General features: G+C 40.7%; 1 protein-coding gene across 2 annotated transcripts in view; it reads left to right on the top strand.

Annotated features, from left to right (window-relative positions):
* LOC126470331 (peroxisomal acyl-coenzyme A oxidase 3) overlaps window positions 1–20058 on the top strand; it is a 200056-nt gene that overhangs the window by 126359 nt on the left and 53639 nt on the right. Inside the window, exons 1-3 of one of the 2 annotated variants that reach the window (XM_050098121.1) lie at window positions 12828–13275; window positions 13428–13580; window positions 16704–16865. In XM_050098121.1, the coding sequence (XP_049954078.1) occupies window positions 13446–13580; window positions 16704–16865 (297 nt within the window). In that variant the 5' untranslated portion in view covers window positions 12828–13275; window positions 13428–13445. Of the gene's footprint in view, window positions 1–12827; window positions 13276–13427; window positions 13581–16703; window positions 16866–20058 lie in introns of those variants that run through there. The other variant, XM_050098130.1, reaches the window with a different exon arrangement.

Raw genomic sequence — 20058 nt, 5'->3', positions numbered from 1 at the left:
CGGGCTTTGAACACAGGCTCGTCCGCTGTGTAGTCCAACTCGGTCGCCGCTTAACTACGACGCCATGGCTCTGCATCTGTTCTCGATGTTGTACTTCTTGAGCCTGGACCGTTCACTGCTTCTATTTTGCTTATTTATCACAATTAAGTACACCTTCCTTTTTTCATGCTTGATCTGTGTTCAGTTTTTAACGGGATATCTACTGGGCCCTCTTACCACTAAATCTGAAGAGGGTGCGATGGGGTTTCCCTTGTGAGAATCATAAGAGCATAAAGCACATTGTCGTCGATTGTGAGACTGTAGCATTTATTCACGCTTCTGAAATCTGTTTAATCTTATGGTGAGTCATTTTTATCTGTGCTATAGGCCCACACTGTATACATCAAAATTAACGAAAAGCTGCATCACTGGTTTCTCTAATATTCTAAATGTGGGATCGACAGCGGTGTGCTTCAGGCCCTTTTGGATCTCAGCGCCTCATTTGCATTCTAATCAACTAACCATGTAGGCATTACTGCTTGAGTTTAGACATTTCCACAAATGACGCTTTGTGTTTGGTGTTGGTTGTTTATTGTGCAAGAATCGGCTTTCGGTGCAGTGTAAACATGAACTATGTTGTAACTACTTTAAATGCTAACAGAGAAGTAAAGCTGTGAGGTGGGATCGTGCATCGTGCTTGGGTAGCTCGGTCGGTAGTGCACTTGCCCGCGAAAGGCAAAGGTCCCTAGTTCGAGTCTCGGTCTGGCACACAGCTTTAAGCTGTCAGGAAGTTTCATATCGGCGCACACTCCGCTGCAGAGTGAAAATGTCCTTGTGGGAACAGAATAGTAAATTGCCAGGAAAAGTTAGCCGCAAAGGAACTAAGGGCTCCGAGAACAGATCCTTTGAGAGAGTGACGAAATCAAATAAGCATGGCTACAAGCGAACATGTAACAAGGTAGTCTACAGTTAGCACAAGTTGTGTGGGTGCAGCGTAAGAATATCTGATTTTCAGCCCGGAAATAAATTCGTGAACTAATACATCTGTTAGGCATATTGTACATTTGTCCCAAAAAATGGTTAAGCAAGAAAACTCCCCTTTACACAAAAATGCGAAATGGAGAGTTGCGAAAGTTTACACGTTATTTCGTTATTGCCCTAAACTGTACTTAATTATGTACAAAACAACAATATTCCACAAAAAAAGTCTTTCTTTTGTGAGATAAGTTATACATATACATATTATTATTATTATTATTATTGTTATTATTATTATTATTATTATTATTATCTTTCTTGCCTCAGACGTTATGTCTGGTTAAAAATGGAAGGTGACGCGGACCTTGATCAAGCATGACTTCCTTTTAACTGTATGGTATATGTTACATTGCATTTAGGAACTTTCGGGTAATTGAACAAGTGTCAATAATTACAGATTTCTGTAGTTGTATATATAAGTTTGGATGTAGCTGTATTGCATTGATATACTGGTGGATATTGTGTGGTATGACTCCTGTAGTTGATAGTATAATTGGTATAATGTCAACTTTATCCTGATGCCACATGTCCTTGACTTCCTCAGCCAGTTGGATGTATTTTTCAATTTTTTATCCTGTTTTCTTCTGTATATTTGTCATATTGGGTATGGATATTTCGATTAGTTGTGATAATTTCTTCTTTTTATTGGTGAGTATGATGTCAGGTTTGTTATGTGGTGTTGTTTTATCTGTTATAATGGTTCTGTTCCAGTATAATTTGTATGCATCATTCTCCAGTACATTTTGTGGTGCATACTTGTATGTGGGAATGTGTTGTTTTATTAGTTTACGTTGTATGGCAAGTTGTTGATGTATTATTTTTGCTACATTGTCATGTCTTCTGGGGTATTCTGTATTTGCTAGTATTGTACATCCACTTGTGATGTGACCTACTGTTTCTATTTGTTGTTTGCAAAGTCTGCATTTATCTGTTGTGGTATTGGGATCTTTAATAATATGCTTGCTGTTATATCTGGTGTTTATTGTTTGATCCTGTATTGCAATCATGAATCCTTCCGTCGCACCGTATATATTGCCTTTTCTTAGCCATGTGTTGGATGCATCTTGATCTATGTGTGGCTGTGTTAGATGATACGGGTGCTTGCCATGTAGTGTTTTCTTTTTCCAATTTACTTTATTCATATCTGTTGATGTTATGTGATCTAAAGGGTTGTAGAAGTGGTTATGAAATTGCAGTGGTGTAGCCGATGTATTTATATGAACGATTGCTTTGTGTATTTTGCTAGTTTCTGCTCGTTCTATAAAGAATTTTCTTAAATTGTCTACCTGTCCATAATGTAGGTTTTTTATGTCGATAAATCCCCTTCCTCCTTCCTTTCTGCTTAATGTCAATCTTTCAGTTGCTGAATGTATGTGATGTATTCTATATTTGTGGCATTGTGATCGTGTAAGTGTATTGAGTGCTTCTAGGTCTGTGTTACTCCATTTCACTACTCCAAATGAGTAGGTCAATATTGGTATAGCATAAGTATTTATAGCTTTTGTCTTGTTTCTTGCTGTCAATTCTGTTTTCAGTATTTTTGTTAGTCTTCGTCTATATTTTTCTTTTAGTTCTCCTTTGATATTTGTATTATCTATTCCTATTTTTTGTCTGTATCCTAGATATTTATAGGCATCTGTTTTTTCCATGGCTTCTATGCAGTCACTGTGGTTATCCAATATGTAATCTTCTTGTTTAGTATGTTTTCCCTTGACTATACTATTTTTCTTACATTTGTCTGTTCCAAAAGCCATATTTATATCATTGCTGAATACTTCTGTTATCTTTAGTAATTGGTTGAGTTGTTGATTTGTTGCTGCCAGTAGTTTTAGATCATCCATGTATAGCAGATGTGTGATTTTGTGTGGGTATGTTCCAGTAATATTGTATCCATAATTTGCATTATTTAGCATGTTGGATAGTGGGTTCAGAGCAAGGCAGAACCAGAAAGGACTTAATGAGTCTCCTTGATATATTCCACGCGTGATCTGTATTGGCTGTGATGTGATATTATTTGAATTTGTTTGGATATTATGTGTGGTTTTCAAATTTTTCATTACTATGTTTAGGAACTGTATCAATTTAGGATCTACTTTGTATATTTCCAATATTTGTAGGAACCATGAGTGGGGTACACTATCAAAAACTTTTGGTAATCAATGTATGCATAGTGTAGCGACCTTTGCTTAGTTTTAGCTTTATATGTCACCTCTGCATCTATTATCAGTTGCTCTTTACATCCTCGTGCTCCTTTGCAACAGCCTTTTTGTTCTTCATTTATAATTTTGTTCTGTGTTGTATGTGTCATTAATTTCTGTGTAATGACTGGAGTTAATATTTTGTATATTGTTGGTAGGCATGTTATGCGGCGATATTTAGCTGGGTTTGCTGTGTCTGCTTGATCTTTAGGTTTCAGATAAGTTTTTCCATGTGTAAGTGTATCAGGGAATGTGTATGGGTCTGCAATGTAACTGTTAAATAATTTAGTTAGATGTGAATGTGTTGAGGTGAATTTCTTTAGCCAGAAATTTGCTATTTTATCTTTTCCAGGGGCTTTCCAATTGTGAGTAGAATTAATTGCTTGGGTGACTTCATGTTGCAAAATTATCACTTCAGGCATTTGTGGTATCATCTTGTATGTATCTGTTTCTGCTTGTATCCACCGTGCATGCCTGTTATGTTGTACCGGGTTTGACCAAATGTTGCTCCAGAAGTGTTCCATGTCTGTTATGTTTGGTGGATTGTCTATTTTAATGTGTGTGTTACCTATTGTCTGGTAAAATTTCTTTTGGTTTGTGTTGAATGTTTGGTTTTGTTTCCTTCTATTTTCACTTTTTTTGTATCTTTTAAGTCGTTTGGCCAATGCTTCTAATTTCTGCTTATTTTCATCTAATTGCTCTATCACTTCTTGTTGTGAGATTTTACCTAACCTTTTTCGTTTTTTTTCTGACATTTCATTTCTTATAAATTGTGTTAGCTGTCCGATGTCTTTTTTCAGTTTTTCTATTTTGATCTGTAGTCTGTGTTGCCATGCTGGTTTTGTGGGTTTCTTCTGTGTGTTGGTTGGTTCTGATCTCTGCCTAGTGTGTATATTTAGTGTAGTGAGTGCTCCTATATAAACCAGCAGTTGTAACTCTTCCATAGTTATGTTTTCATTTATTTTGTTGTGTATGATTGTGTTGATAGTTTTTATTGTTGTTTCGACTTGTGGGTTATTTGGTGGTCTATGCAAGAATGGTCTAATGTCTGTATTTGTGTCTTTGTATTCTATATATGTCAGCTGAAATTTTTCTTCTATATCTAACATGTGTGTCACTTCGTGTTCTATTTGTGCTTGTTCTGGTGGCTGTCTTAAGATTTCGTTTTCCTCTGACTGTTTAATTGATGCATGTTGTTCTTTGTTTGTTTGCTCTGGGATGTTTGAGTCCATTACCGTATTTTCTTCTTCTTCTGATTGCACATTATTTTGTTCTAGTATTTGTTGTACTTGTTGTTCGATGTTTCCTAATTCTGACTGAGGTATCCTGTTATTTTTTATTATTACACGGATCTGATCAGCTAGTCGTTGTTCTGTTAAAAATTTTAATTCTGGGTATCTGGTAATAAATGTTGTGTATACTTGTGATCTGTATCCAGTTGTGTTGGTTCCTAGGTTTGTTGCTTGGTAATAACAGAACATGAGGTGTCGATTAACTTCATCTGACCATCTCATCCTCTGTCTTTGTTCTCCTTCTAGGGTGGTTGCAGGAAGCATATCCTACAAAACACCTCTATTTGGATTTGAATCATTTTCCAGTTGGCTAGCAGTGTCGTTACCATTGTGGGCGGGCATAGGGTTCAAGCGTCGTCCCCGACCATGACAGCGCTTGTCCGAGGCTTCTTTAGTTCTGTCCTGAACCAACTAATCACACAAAAAGGGGGTTAGCCCTATTAGTGGTTTGTTCTTTTCGTCGCCTTTTACGACTGGCAGAACATACCGGAGGCCTATTCTTTTCCCGGGCCTCCACGGGAGTTATTATTATTATTATTATTATTATTATTATTATTGTTGTTGTTGTTGTTATTATTGGCAGTGGCTGTAGTATAAACTTATTGAGAAGCGTAACCATTATACAGCAGATGCTATTAATTTCACATTCTCAAATTTTTCCGAATTAAAAATTTGTCAACTCCCAGAACATATACTCACTTGACGAAAACTACTGCTTACTGGTGTTTTTATGCCAGTAGAATGCTGATTCTATTATATGAAGTGATTGTCAGATGTGTTGTATATGTTTCCACTTTTCAGTGCTTTAGATGTTCAGAGTATCGTGCTCTAAAATTTATGTTTGTCTTTCACATGTATGGTGAAAGACAGTCATTGAATGTTAATTGACATAGTCTGTTTTACTGAATTTATTTGAATTGTGCAGAGTGTATGTAATCTCGCGTTTCATGCACCAAGGATTATATCGAGAATGTAATAGAACGTTTCTCTCTTTATCTGATACATCCGTAAAATTTTAGTACTTTCAGCATTGGAGCCCAGCCAGCAATCGTGATAATCTAATACACTCCTGGAAATTGAAATAAGAACACCGTGAATTCATTGTCCCAGGAAGGGGAAACTTTATTGACACATTCCTGGGGTCAGATACATCACATGATCACACTGACAGAACCACAGGCACATAGACACAGGCAACAGAGCATGCACAATGTCGGCACTAGTACAGTGTATATCCACCTTTCGCAGCAATGCAGGCTGCTATTCTCCCATGGAGACGATCGTAGAGATGCTGGATGTAGTCCTGTGGAACGGCTTGCCATGCCATTTCCACCTGGCGCCTCAGTTGGACCAGCGTTCGTGCTGGACGTGCAGACCGCGTGAGACGACGCTTCATCCAGTCCCAAACATGCTCAATGGGGGACAGATCCGGAGATCTTGCTGGCCAGGGTAGTTGACTTACACCTTCTAGAGCACGTTGGGTGGCACGGGATACATGCGGACGTGCATTGTCCTGTTGGAACAGCAAGTTCCCTTGCCGGTCTAGGAATGGTAGAACGATGGCTTCGATGACGGTTTGGATGTACCGTGCACTATTCAGTGTCCCCTCGACGATCACCAGTGGTGTACGGCCAGTGTAGGAGATCGCTCCCCACACCATGATGCCGGGTGTTGGCCCTGTGTGCCTCGGTCGTATGCAGTCCTGATTGTGGCGCTCACCTGCACGGTGCCAAACACGCATACGACCATCATTGGCACCAAGGCAGAAGCGACTCTCATCGCTGAAGACGACACGTCTCCATTCGTCCCTCCATTCACGCCTGTCGCGACACCACTGGAGGCGGGCTGCACGATGTTGGGGCGTGAGCGGAAGACGGCCTAACGGTGTGCGGGACCGTAGCCCAGCTTCATGGAGACGGTTGCGAATGGTCCTCGCCGATACCCCAGGAGCAACAGTGTCCCTAATTTGCTGGGAAGTGGCGGTGCGGTCCCCTACGGCACTGCGTAGGATCCTACGGTCTTGGCGTGCATCCGTGCGTCGCTGCGGTCCGGTCCCAGGTCGACGGGCACGTGCACCTTCCGCCGACCACTGGCGACAACATCGATGTACTGTGGAGACCTCACGCCCCACGTGTTGAGCAATTCGGCGGTACGTCCACCCGGCCTCCCGCATGCCCACTATACGCCCTCGCTCAAAGTCCGTCAACTGCACATACGGTTCACGTCCACGCTGTCGCGGCATGCTACCAGTGTTAAAGACTGCGATGAAGCTCCGTATGCCACGGCAAACTGGCTGACACTGACGGCGGCGGTGCACAAATGCTGCGCAGCTAGCGCCATTCGACGGCCAACACCGCGGTTCCTGGTGTGTCCGCTGTGCCGTGCGTGTGATCATTGCTTGTACAGCCCTCTCGCAGTGTCCGGAGCAAGTATGGTGGGTCTGACACACCGGTGTCAATGTGTTCTTTTTTCCATTTCCAGGAGTGTATATAAGAAACTATCAGCCTCGATTGCGGTTATGAAACCAACCTTTACCTAGGTTTCAGCCCAAGTAATTGAACCTTCTTCAGAAGATAAACCTAATTCTATAAGGCTTAAGATCCGGCGAGCGCCTCGTCTCCATGGACGCCGTGCTGTGGGCCTCGGAAGCTCACGTGAAACTAAGTAGACGTGGATAAAGCGGTGCATATCAACATGACGGGGAACATTGTGCATGTCGAACTGAGACCATGACTGTCAAAGATGAAATATAGAATGGTTGAAACTCTGAAACATAAAGCTCTGCACGGGGCGAGGGGCTCGCTGGAGCTTAAGCTAAGTCGTGGTGGTGACTTAGTACCTATGTACCGCATTTTTAAAATGTGACTACGCCTATTCAGGCTGTTTTAGTTTTATTTCTAGACCATGCCCTCGTAGACATATTATAGAATCAGGTTTATCTTCTGAAGAAGGCTCGATTACTTGGGCTGAAACCTAGATAAAGGTTGGTTTCATTACCGCAATCGAGGCTGATAGTTTCTTATATATCCTTAAAATTTGTTTTGTTATTTCATAAAATGAGGAAAGAGTATGCAGTATTTGCCACTTTCTTTCGCGACAAATAGAGCTCATTCACATGCATTCGGCGTCCTTTTAATTGCGGAAGACGCAATTCAGTACTTCTGTTCAAGCATACAGATGCGTTGTGACATCCATTCTGCCCAAGGAAGTCACACAATACTCTAACATCCTTGATAAAATAGATTCTTACCTAATCTAACCCAACCTCCTTGATCCCGCAAAGAAGAACGGACGCACTATGACCAAGTTGCCGGCCGGTGTTATCGGGCGGCCTCTGCTGATTTTGTCTGCGACCGTTGTCGGTGCCACTCTGAATACACGAGAGACATCCCGTCTACACACAGACTTAATATCAGGTCGGAGGAGCAATAGCAAATCACCTCTGCGAAGACCTCGCTGAGAACACCAATGCTTACTGGATGAATAAGTTGTTGGCTGACTTAAATGATTACGTACGGGACATAACGATCACAAGCTGGTTGTATGATAGGTTGCTGGAAATTTTCTTCAGTGTCTTTACGGAACTTCTTTACGACGTTCCCTTGGAACTGCAGGCAGTAGCAAGACGGCATTTGACATATAAAATATATTCGAATATGAACAACTATCAGCTGTATAAGACAATGACGACAATGAAAATCTGTGCCGCACCGGGACTCGAACCCAGATTTCCAGCTTTAAGCGAGCGGTCGTCGTTTTTTTTCATAAGGGCCGGAGAGAAGGGTCGGGGGCAAAGAGGGCAGGGATCGTCTTCCGAGGCCTGACCTCAATGTACCGTTCCCGCCCTCCCAGCGTCAAGGAAAGGAAAGGGGTTCTATAGGATCTAGGGAACTTTATTGGATCAAATTCACTTATATCTACACTCCTGGAAATGGAAAAAAGAACACATTGACACCGGTGTGTCAGACCCACCATACTTGCTCCGGACACTGCGAGAGGGCTGTACAAGCAATGATCACACGCACGGCACAGCGGACACACCAGGAACCGCGGTGTTGGCCGTCGAATGGCGCTAGCTGCGCAGCATTTGTGCACCGCCGCCGTCAGTGTCAGCCAGTTTGCCGTGGCATACGGAGCTCCATCGCAGTCTTTAACACTGGTAGCATGCCGCGACAGCGTGGACGTGAACCGTATGTGCAGCTGACGGACTTTGAGCGAGGGCGTATAGTGGGCATGCGGGAGGCCGGGTGGACGTACCGCCGAATTGCTCAACACGTGGGACGTGAGGTCTCCACAGTACATCGATGTTGTCGCCAGTGGTCGGCGGAAGGTGCACGTGCCCGTCGACCTGGGACCGGACCGCAGCGACGCACGGATGCACGCCAAGACCGTAGGATCCTACGCAGTGCCGTAGGGGACCGCACCGCCACTTCCCAGCAAATTAGGGACACTGTTGCTCCTGGGGTATCGGCGAGGACCATTCGCAACCGTCTCCATGAAGCTGGGCTACGGTCCCGCACACCGTTAGGCCGTCTTCCGCTCACGCCCCAACATCGTGCAGCCCGCCTCCAGTGGTGTCGCGACAGGCGTGAATGGAGGGACGAATGGAGACGTGTCGTCTTCAGCGATGAGAGTCGCTTCTGCCTTGGTGCCAATGATGGTCGTATGCGTGTTTGGCACCGTGCAGGTGAGCGCCACAATCAGGACTGCATACGACCGAGGCACACAGGGCCAACACCCGGCATCATGGTGTGGGGAGCGATCTCCTACACTGGCCGTACACCACTGGTGATCGTCGAGGGGACACTGAATAGTGCACGGTACATCCAAACCGTCATCGAAGCCATCGTTCTACCATTCCTAGACCGGCAAGGGAACTTGCTGTTCCAACAGGACAATGCACGTCCGCATGTATCCCGTGCCACCCAACGTGCTCTAGAAGGTGTAAGTCAACTACCCTGGCCAGCAAGATCTCCGGATCTGTCCCCCATTGAGCATGTTTGGGACTGGATGAAGCGTCGTCTCACGCGGTCTGCACGTCCAGCACGAACGCTGGTCCAACTGAGGCGCCAGGTGGAAATGGCATGGCAAGCCGTTCCACAGGACTACATCCAGCATCTCTACGATCGTCTCCATGGGAGAATAGCAGCCTGCATTGCTGCGAAAGGTGGATATACACTGTACTAGTGCCGACATTGTGCATGCTCTGTTGCCTGTGTCTATGTGCCTGTGGTTCTGTCAGTGTGATCATGTGATGTATCTGACCCCAGGAATGTGTCAATAAAGTTTCCCCTTCCTGGGACAATGAATTCACGGTGTTCTTATTTCAATTTCCAGGAGTGTATTTATTTAGTTTTATATTATATGCATATATATTTAACGGGATCCTACTACCGCCACCAGAAGCTTCCGAGTCGTCTTAGCGTAATGAATGTAAGGGGACTTCCTCTAAACCGGTTTGCTCTGAGGATCAATCGTGTGCCGTGACTCATTTTTGTGTGTACCTGAGGCTTCCCCATGACAAGACCTACCGTAAAGCAGAACACAAACAAACTATAGTAGCCCCAACGTCCCAATGGGCAGGAGGATCCTCGAATAATGCGCCTAAATAGTTCTATAGTCGTGTGCGGTACAATGCACGGTGGCGGAACGCCTCATGAGTCGTCAGGTGGACCCACAAGTCCAGAGCGTTTTCGGGAGCGGCTTACAAAATGTTATACAGCAGCGTGCCCTTCAGCCACTTGACGGCGTTCGTTCTTGTAGTGGGTAAATAAGTGGTGTCTGGGTGCAGGAGTTTGTCCGGCGTGACACTCTGGCTGTCGTCGCAACAGGAGCACCAGCATACGTTGTACAAGACCCCAACCTCTGCCTACCACAGCACATGTCAGGCGGTGCGCATCCGAATCGACTACGGCTCAGTGCGGACACAAAGGGTCGTCGGTGAGATGGATGGATTAAACGCTGTGGCTGTCCGTGCTCGACTCACAGCTAGACCCAAACTTACGTATCTCTTCGTTCCTGTATCACAACATGTACTCGTACACAGTTATGTAATTCGCGTTCAGGGGAGGACATTTTTAATTAAAAGACGCTGCCTGTTGTCGGCGTATCGGCGCGTAAATACGATATTGCGGTGTCTGTGTTGTAAAGAAGTACATTGCAATGTTTATTCGGACACGCATTCGCCTGGCTCAGCGTGTCTGCAGAGCTCCGTGGCTACAGTGCCAATCCAAACTTCCTCTTCCTATTCTTTCTCTCTGGCGCTACCGGTACGTTAAGGTTATTGTTTAATTAACACTGGTAGAAACAGACGGGCAGTTTATCGAATAATGTCTACAACCTTCAGAGACGATAACAGGGAGCGCGGAATTTTACAAAGAGCCAGAGTAAACATTTTCATCTACGTCTACGCCGGACGCTGCCTTACTCCGCGTGGCGGATGGTATTTTTGTACTCCCTTCTTCCTCTTTCCATTGGCGAGTTGTGCGTAGATGGAACGTTTGTCGCTAAGCCTCCGTATGAGGTCTAATTTCTCTGATTTTATTCGTGTTGGTAGTTTCGTGAGACGGCATGCTGGCGGATGATACAGGAACAAAGTGCCGCACTCCATTGATGAACTGTAATATAGTGGTGTATTCGTTTCCAGTGTTTGAATGAGAACAACACTGCAGGTTGTCATGCTGAGTAAGTGGAAGTGTACGGTAATAAAGCATCATCACACTCTCGTAATTTAATCAATAAACCTTTCCGTGATGCACGACACCTCTCTTGCAGCATCTGCCACTGTGGTCTCCGCAATGATCCGTCGTTATTCGTAAACATTTTCTTAGTAGCTCGGTACTCCCTTATTCAGCCACAGAATGCGGATCTTCACAACAGGAATGAAACGTCTCACGGTGCAGTAGACGCTGCTTTGGTCATTGATGCCCACGTGATCAAGAAGAAAAACGTTCACCATACCGCAATTTGAAGCTTGCAAAATTTTGAAATGTTTTTATTTACAGTAGAAGGAATAAGAGAGGAAGTTAAGGAAACGTCCTCTCAATTGTAAACATTAGCTTAGCTACCAAATTGGATTCAGTGACAGAATTCGTCCGTTTGGGAAAGAGCCGAGGGACCTGGTAGGTAAGAACTACCAATAATTTTAAGGAGAACCGTCTCGAACAGACGCTCGTCTCCTTGTCGATTTAACTGCTGTACTCTTGTTTCTTCCTGTTCAGAGAATGCTGTTGTTCCGCAACTGTAATTCAGTTAATTAGTAGCCGCTCCAGTTACTAATATGATCCTTAACTAAGTCTGTTACGTTTCGGCTTTCAATTCCCGGCCGTTTTCAAGTGGAGCTGAAACCTGTGTTGTGGTGAAGCAACGTCAAATGATCATGATCATTTAACTTAGCTTCATCATAGCGCAATATTCAGATCAACTTGAAAATGACACGGAAAGGCCGAAAGCGGACGTGGACTTAGGTAAAGATCATATTAGCAACCAGAGCGGGTATAAATTAATAACTGTAGTATTACGAGTTAAAGAACAGAAAACAGCAACGAAAATAAAGCAAATTACAGACACAGCCGGGGGCTTCTGTACCCTTCTGCCAGATTTGAGCTACTGCCATCAGCTCAGATACTATAGCTCGTGGAGGCGTGGATTGTAAGTATTATTTCTCTCCGTGGTGTAGATTCATCAATCATTACTATAATTAATTACCATAACTAAAAACTGTCTTCGGCAATACTTCATTAATTAACAGTAGGTTTCATTTTCGCAACTGTGCTATTTTCTCCAATAGCAAATACTTTCTAGAAGTACTACAGATTCCCCACCAACCTTTTTTTTCGCGCCGGCTGGAACTTAATCATATTTTACATATGGTATCTTATTGTTGTTGAATGACACAGAGGCCGCTAAACCAATGAATCAGAACTTGGTTTTGTGATGTGTCGGCTTCTTCAACTCTATTTCATGGCGCAGCAAAAAAATTATACCCGTATCGTAAAATGAATAACATCGAGCAACAGAACGTATATTGATTTACAAAAATTAATGTTTTTGATCTATGAATGCTATACAACACTTTCATTCACTTTTGAATATCTGTGCTTGTAATATGGAAATGTGAACAACAACCTTACACTATCATAAGAAGCGTATTTTTTTTCTTCAAACACTAGTGACATTGTCATAAGGGTTGCATGGGTTTTTCAACAGGTGTAAAAGTCGTCACGTGAGCACATACTCAGTGGTTGAGATCTTCCCGCCAAATTCAATTTGCATGACTGAATTTGTAACAAACGAAAGACGCGATGCGTGACGGTAGTTGTCAATCAGTTAAAGTGGTAAAGTGGAGGCGTAACTGCTGAGCTAATTTCAGTTCTCTGTGGAAATGACGGCTCTATTATTGTGTGGACGAGAGAGAGATACAAAGAGAGTGCCAAGTGTGACGATATTATATTGGCCAAAATGTAAATCTGCGCAAAACATGTCCGTCCACCAGTTGCTTCAGCTAATTCCTGTGTCGCAGAAGAAGAGTTAGCTGATCTTTTTCTCATAAACTGATGCATAATCTTGTCGTTGTTTCTTCTACGTAGACGTTCTCGTTACGTGTGGTTGTCTAAAATATGCAGGCATATACCTGAAAGTTTCGTCGCCGGTTTACTTTCTGTGTTTTCAGTACACACCCATTTAGCCCAGATCGTTTTCGTGACTTTGGTGATTACATTTATTATTTCCGTTGTGAAAGAAGACCGCATCCAGTACCGGTATTATATGTATGTTTGATTCTTATTTCTTGTTGCACTGTTTTGGAACAATTTACAGTACTGTAGCTCATTAACAGAGTAGACACCGTGCTTTTCTACCGGCTACTCAATAATTGATTTTTATTCTTTGAATGACATCTGTGTAATTTTTATTTTTACAGTGACATACAAACCGGAAGATGGCCCACGCAAATGATACAAGCTTTATACCAGACCTCCCATCAGGACCATTAGATGATTACAGGAAGAAAGCATCATTTGACTGGAAAAAGATGAAGTTGGTATTTGAAAAACCAGATGTACTGAAACTGAAGGTAGATGGAAATAATTGCTTTCTTAATAAATACCTTTCATTTTGATATTTGCATCTAACTTTGTGTAATCAACTTCTCTGTTTCTTATTTTTGCATTTTGTTATCAATCAGTGCTTCTTCATAGAGTGCATTGAATATTTGTGGGATCCAGAAATTTTAATGAGGATCCACCAACAATGTTCTGCCTGTAGCATATAAGAAACTTGTAAAATTTATGCAGAAGATAGATGTAGTAAAGGAAATTCAGGAATAGTCTGCACACTGAGGAGCACTTGATTATGTATATCCTGTAACAGAAACAGATGACTGTGGAGGAGTGGGGAGGTTGGATGCATTTTAGAAATTCTAGTGTTAGACAAACTATTAGATCATATCAAAAGTTGGAGGGAATAATTAAAATGTGCATAAAGTTGTTAAGAGCGTATCTAGAAAGTTTGTCAGGTAACCAAAACACTCTGAAAATAATAGAAGCACTGCAGTATTTGTTTTTTGTAACACATTGTAGAAATAAAGTTTAATATATTGCTGGAAAAATTGGTTAATGTTAAGTTGGAAGTAGAAAGAAAGAAAAATACTGGAACATGGCTAACAGACTGGTACTATTGATCTGAAAGCCTTGAAGGGTAGTGTGGTCTGGAGAAAACTGTGTATTCGGCAAAATGAGATAACTATAGTGAAATTTGTCAAAATATATTTTTTTTTCTCTCTAGGCTTCTGAGGTCAGTAGAGCCACAACACACTAATAAAAAGTATCTCATATAGGATGAATGATAGGTATGAGTACTGCAGATGATAAAACTCTGTTGTTTATTATGAAATATTAACATGAATTAATTTCAGAGTGATGCACACACAGTTTTTGCTTATCCCATATGAAATATTGTATGGTAACCATGATCTAAAATATGGGAGAAGTACGGACAGAATTACAATGCCACTAGCAAACCTCAGAGATTTTTTTATTTCTTCTCCCTGAATGTCAGTGCACTCACAAGATCACTACAATTGATATCAATCGTAGTGACAGCATGCACATATACTGCTCTGGAATTTTCACCAGTTATAACCAAATTTTTATGATATGAAGATTGGAATCAAAGCAGATAATCTGAATTATAATTTGCAATCGAGGCCAATAGAATTAGTATTAATATTCCGAAAATCTTTATTTCAAATGATGGAAAATCCTGGATGGAATGTAACAATATTATGAGAAGGAGAGTTGCTACTCGCCATATAGTGGAGATGCTGAGTTGCAGATAGGCACAACAAAACGACTCTCTCAATTATAGCTTTTGGCCATTAAGGCCTTTGTCAACACCACACACACACATGCAAACGCAACCTGCTTGTGTGTGTGTGTGTGTGTGTGTGTGTGTGTGTGTGTGTGTTTTGACGAAGGCCTTAATGGCCAAAAGCTATAATTGTGAGTGTCTTTTTGTTGTGTCTATCTCTAACTCAGTATCTCCGCTACATGGTGAATAGCAACTTTCCTTGTCATAATATTGTTAAAATATTTATTTTACATTTTTAAGGTGCATTGTGATTTCTTTTGGTAGCTCAGCTGACATGTCACCTTAATTTAATTTCTTGCGATACCTATTGGGTCATGACAAGTCTAACTTCAACTGTGACTTAGATTCCTATTGTGCTCTTCGTGAGTGAAGCTGCTCTGTGTAGTAATATATCCACAAGAGGTATCAGGTCCAGCGAATGAAGTGGCAATGCTAGCAAATAATTTGGCCATGCTAGGAGAGGCATCTTAATGTAGCCACTGACATGGTAATTGGTTCCAGAGGAAATCATGGACTTAATTATTGTTGTGTTTGGTACACCTTCTTATTTGAAATGTTATGTATTGTACTTTGTCATGAATTTTAGATTTTTTAAACTTTGTCTTGCTTATTTGTTAAATAAAAAGAATGGACCACAAAATTTGCTCATGCTTAAGCCACAAATAGGATTCCATTTCTATCTCCCACAAAATTTTTCTATAGATTACCATGGATTTTCACTGTCTTAAATAAGATAATGATATGTACTCACTTTGCCACTTCAGTAAAATGTTAATTCATCATGAAGATTGTGTACAATAAAATTGTTGTCTTCATTCAACCACCTGATTTAAGATGTAAACATTTTGTCAGTACACTTGATTCTGAAAAAAAACTTTGTCTTTCGTGTATCATCATCTGAGACTTTTGGATAACTGATGATTTTTTTTATGGTCTACTAAATTGCTGGTATCTACAAAACACTTGGGCCATTAATAAGTAGTAGGTTTAATGGGAGGTTCTTTACCATACAGGGCACAAAACTTGTTGTATGGTTGTTGCAGCATTTTGCTCTTTGAACCTAAACACAAAGCAAGCACAATTGGGCCACATGAAAACTTTTTTTTTTTTTTTTTTTTTTTTTTTTTTTTTTTTAGAGCAACTTTTGATAGCCTTGTACCAGTTGATGAGATCATACTGCCACTGGTGTGAAGATCAATGTATGATCAGTCTCTGCAGCATCCATTGTCTTGCATCCCATAGTGGAGGTTGATACTAGAAACCCCCAATGGAATATCGCCTAGTAAAGAATTTTTGTGATCAAAACAAGTTTTTTTATTGCTTTTATTTTTGCTGTATTCATCTCCCTCCCTCCCCCCCTCCTTCCCCATCTGCAACACCATCTCTTCGCCCTTTATTCTGAAGCTGTTGTACCCATTGCTTAGTATAAATTACACTTGCATTCCTTCAGCTTCAGAAGTTTTCAAAGCTTTCACAGCCTTTCTTTCAGCCCCTGTACTTTTATATTGTACATAGCAAACATCTGCCATCCTTCGCTTTACCTGCTGGCTAGAATTTTCATCCTTGTTATGTTAGACAACCACCCATTACTTAGGTTATCAGTTATTGTGGGTGAATGGAGGAGGATTGAAATATTACATTTACCAGGTGTCTGCACATCTATCATAGTTCATAAGAAAAGATTCTAAGTAAACATGTTTGAAACTAAGGTTCTCATAAATCATAAGTGTGAAATAATCTTTTCTAAAGTGTGCATGCAGTTACATGAACTTCTTACAGAGAAAATGAATAATTGTATGCTTTATCAAATCTCTATACACATTTGCAGATGAAAGTATGGGAAACTCTCAATTCTGATGCCCTTTTTCAACATTTAACTACTACTCCAAGTGCTGAAGAACAAAAACATAGAGCAGCTCTCCAGTTGTCAAAGCTGCACCAGTACCGATTTTATACTGATGAGATACTCAGTGCCAATTACCGTAATAAGGTAAGTTTTTCTTACATTAGTTTTTATTTATAACTGTTTTGTACATGGTTATTTGGCTCTCCTGTACAAATATGCACAACTTATGTTAATACATAACTAAATAATCACAGAACAAGCCACAGTTCTCAGAAACCAGAACTAGATGGTAATACATAACTAAATAATCACAGAACAAGCCACAGTTTTCAGAAACCAGAACTAGATGGTGGTAGATAAATTATACCAGAAAGTTCGTAAGACCTTACAAAGTCATCAGCACAGCAATAAATGGTCCTTATAGCAATCTGTAGTCCAGTGCAGTAGCAGACAGCCAGTTTCCAATTGTGCACCATAAGGATGATGCATACAGTCTTCAGTCAGCAAATGTTATGACTGTGGAGCTCCCAGCCATTGCCCATTGCTTATAAAGGCATTCATGCTTCTAGGTGGTGGGACCTGATGATTTGCTGCCTATCCTGAGTTGCCAAGCCCCATAACTTCGTGGACTAATTAACTTAGATTTCCCAACTGTGCCTCATTTATTACAATTTTTTAAAAATGTATGCTCATTGTTGCAATTTTATTGCACGGGACAGTAGATAACGGTTAAACTTTTGACAAGAGCATTGTTTTGGAAACCTGTACACCACAAGGATTACTTTGGATGTAACCTATGATAAAGATGACAACAAAAGGGCAATTCACTGGCAGGTACCATGGCTGACACCTTCGTTAATCATGTAGAATTATAATTTTTCAAAAACAATCCACAGATCACGAATAAGATTTTATAATATAAGTGGTATGTTGATGACTTTGTTGTTAAATGAAGGTTCCAGAGATGAGGTGGACTCACTAACATTTTAAATAACATTCATCCTGATCTTGTTTTTACAGAACAACATGAAAACAGCAAAAGCATTAACTTTTCAGGTCTAAGAATTTCATATCGCAGTGGTAAACATTGTTTTGCCATTTACAGGAGGCAGACTGCTAGTGATGTAATTATTAATGCTCCTCATGTCATCCTTCTGAATACAGAAAAGCATTTTTCAAATCTATGATTCACGGAATACTAAAATTACCTCTGGAACCAGATGCAATCCAAAAAGAAATAAACATTTTAAAGCAGATTGCCAAAGCCAACTGTTTTAACCCCACTGAAGTTGATTATTTCTTTCATAAACTGCAACACTCTTGCTACTCCCAACAGCAAATTTACAAAAATGACATACATGGGCCTAATTTCTGACAAAACAAATAAACTGTCAAAGAACACAAATTTGACAGTAGTCTTAATTACTAATAACCTTCTGCCAAGTGGGCTGAGACATACAATTGGAACTGCAATAATGCCTATCTTAATCCCGGTGTTCGTAAAATATTACATAAAAATTGCAACAAACAGTACATTGGCCAGACAGATAGGAACTTCACTACTTGTTATGCGGAACACACTTCATCTACATCTTGTAATAAATCAGTACTTGGCTGACAACTAACACATCACAATCACTCAGGAGGATCTGTAACGACTAATTTAAAAAACCTTCACAATGCACCTACAGGACTGCTACTTCACACATTAGAAGAGAGAGAAATTTATGCTTACTACAAAATTAAAACCTCATCCATACTCAATGAGCAACTAGACTTTACATAAAGATATTTCTGTGATCTTTTTGAAAACTTATAGTATATTCCTGCTCTTCCGTTCCCTTTTTATTCTTTTGCTTTTTATGTAATGTCTTCATGATTGTAATTAACTTTTTGCACTTCATTCTAAACTCTTGGATGCTTAGGTATTTATGCTTTTTACTCAGAATTACCTAATAGATCCAGTTTGTGGCAGTGTCTCACTTCATAATGATTGTGCACTAGGCTAACTAAAGAATGCGCTCTCTCTCTCTCTCTCTCTCTCTCTCTCTCTCTCTCTCTCTCTCTCTCTCTCTTCAGTTCATATTTATTCCTCTTTTATTTCTCCAAATAATAATTGTAACTTCATCCTTATTGATATTTTTCTCTGACTGTAAAAAACTACAGTCACAGTATCATTTAGTTTTTGACTACTTATGCAATTGTTTTACATTTATGACTATTTAGATGGGTCCATGATGTATTACATCTTGGTGTTGTAACCTATATTTCTGTGCATCAGACATTTTGTATGCCTATTTTATGTAATGACTGCAAACAACTATGTCCACAGTTTTTTGTACTTCAGTTTTCTTATATTCATTGTTTTGTCTTTGACTACCTTGATGGGTAAATGAGACTTTGTGCCATACTTATTTTAATGTAACTTGCATTTTTTTCTTTTTTAATGCTTTAGGTATCCTACTTTATTTGTTATTAATGTTAGTTACATGGTTAATTTCACCTGGGGGATTTGACACATATTATGACCATCGTCTTACTTGCATAGCAGTAGTTGGTAACAAATAGTCAATGTCACAGCTTTGAAATCAGCCCTGTGAAATGAGCACATCACCTCCATGCCCCTTTGATCTAAATAAAGGTGTCGGTCAAGCAGTATTCTCACTGGAATTACAATCTAAGAGCAATATGCAATCAATTGCATGCATTTCTACATGTCAACTTGCATGACAGTACGTGTGTGACTTCCAGCCACTGTTAGAGCTCCGAGATCCTCTTCTGCTGGATGGCACATATCGGTATGACCATGACGTCTTCCTCGGAACCTTTAGCGACACCTAACCGCCATCTTTGCTGCCATACAGTGTCAGAGTTCACGATAAATGCCCACAGAAGGCTATCAATGTTCTCACAACAAATTATAATTGGATATCTCTGTTTTATCACAAATTGATGTAATGCTGATGATACAGTTGCTGAAAGGTTCAAAGAAAACTCGAGTTTGATTTCAAATACGTACGCGACTCATACGATAATAGTTGGTGACTTTAATTTACCCTCGATATGTTGGCAAAAATTCACGTTTAATTCCGGAGGTACGCATAAAATATCATCCGAAATTGTGCTTAACGCTTTCTCTGAAAACTATTTCGAGTAGTTAGTTCATGAGCCCACGCGAATAGTAAACAGTTGTGAAAACACATTTGACCTCTTAGCAACAAATAATCCTGAGTTAATAACGAGCATCAAAACCGATTCAGGTATTAGTAAACGCAGGGTTGTCGTAGCAAGATTGAATATTGTAATCCCCAAATCCTCGAAAAATAAGTGAAAAATG

The sequence above is a fragment of the Schistocerca serialis genome, chromosome 1, assembly GCF_023864345.2.
Source record: "Schistocerca serialis cubense isolate TAMUIC-IGC-003099 chromosome 1, iqSchSeri2.2, whole genome shotgun sequence".
Lineage (NCBI taxonomy): Eukaryota > Metazoa > Arthropoda > Insecta > Orthoptera > Acrididae > Schistocerca > Schistocerca serialis.
This window is presented reverse-complemented; position numbering and strand designations above follow the sequence as displayed.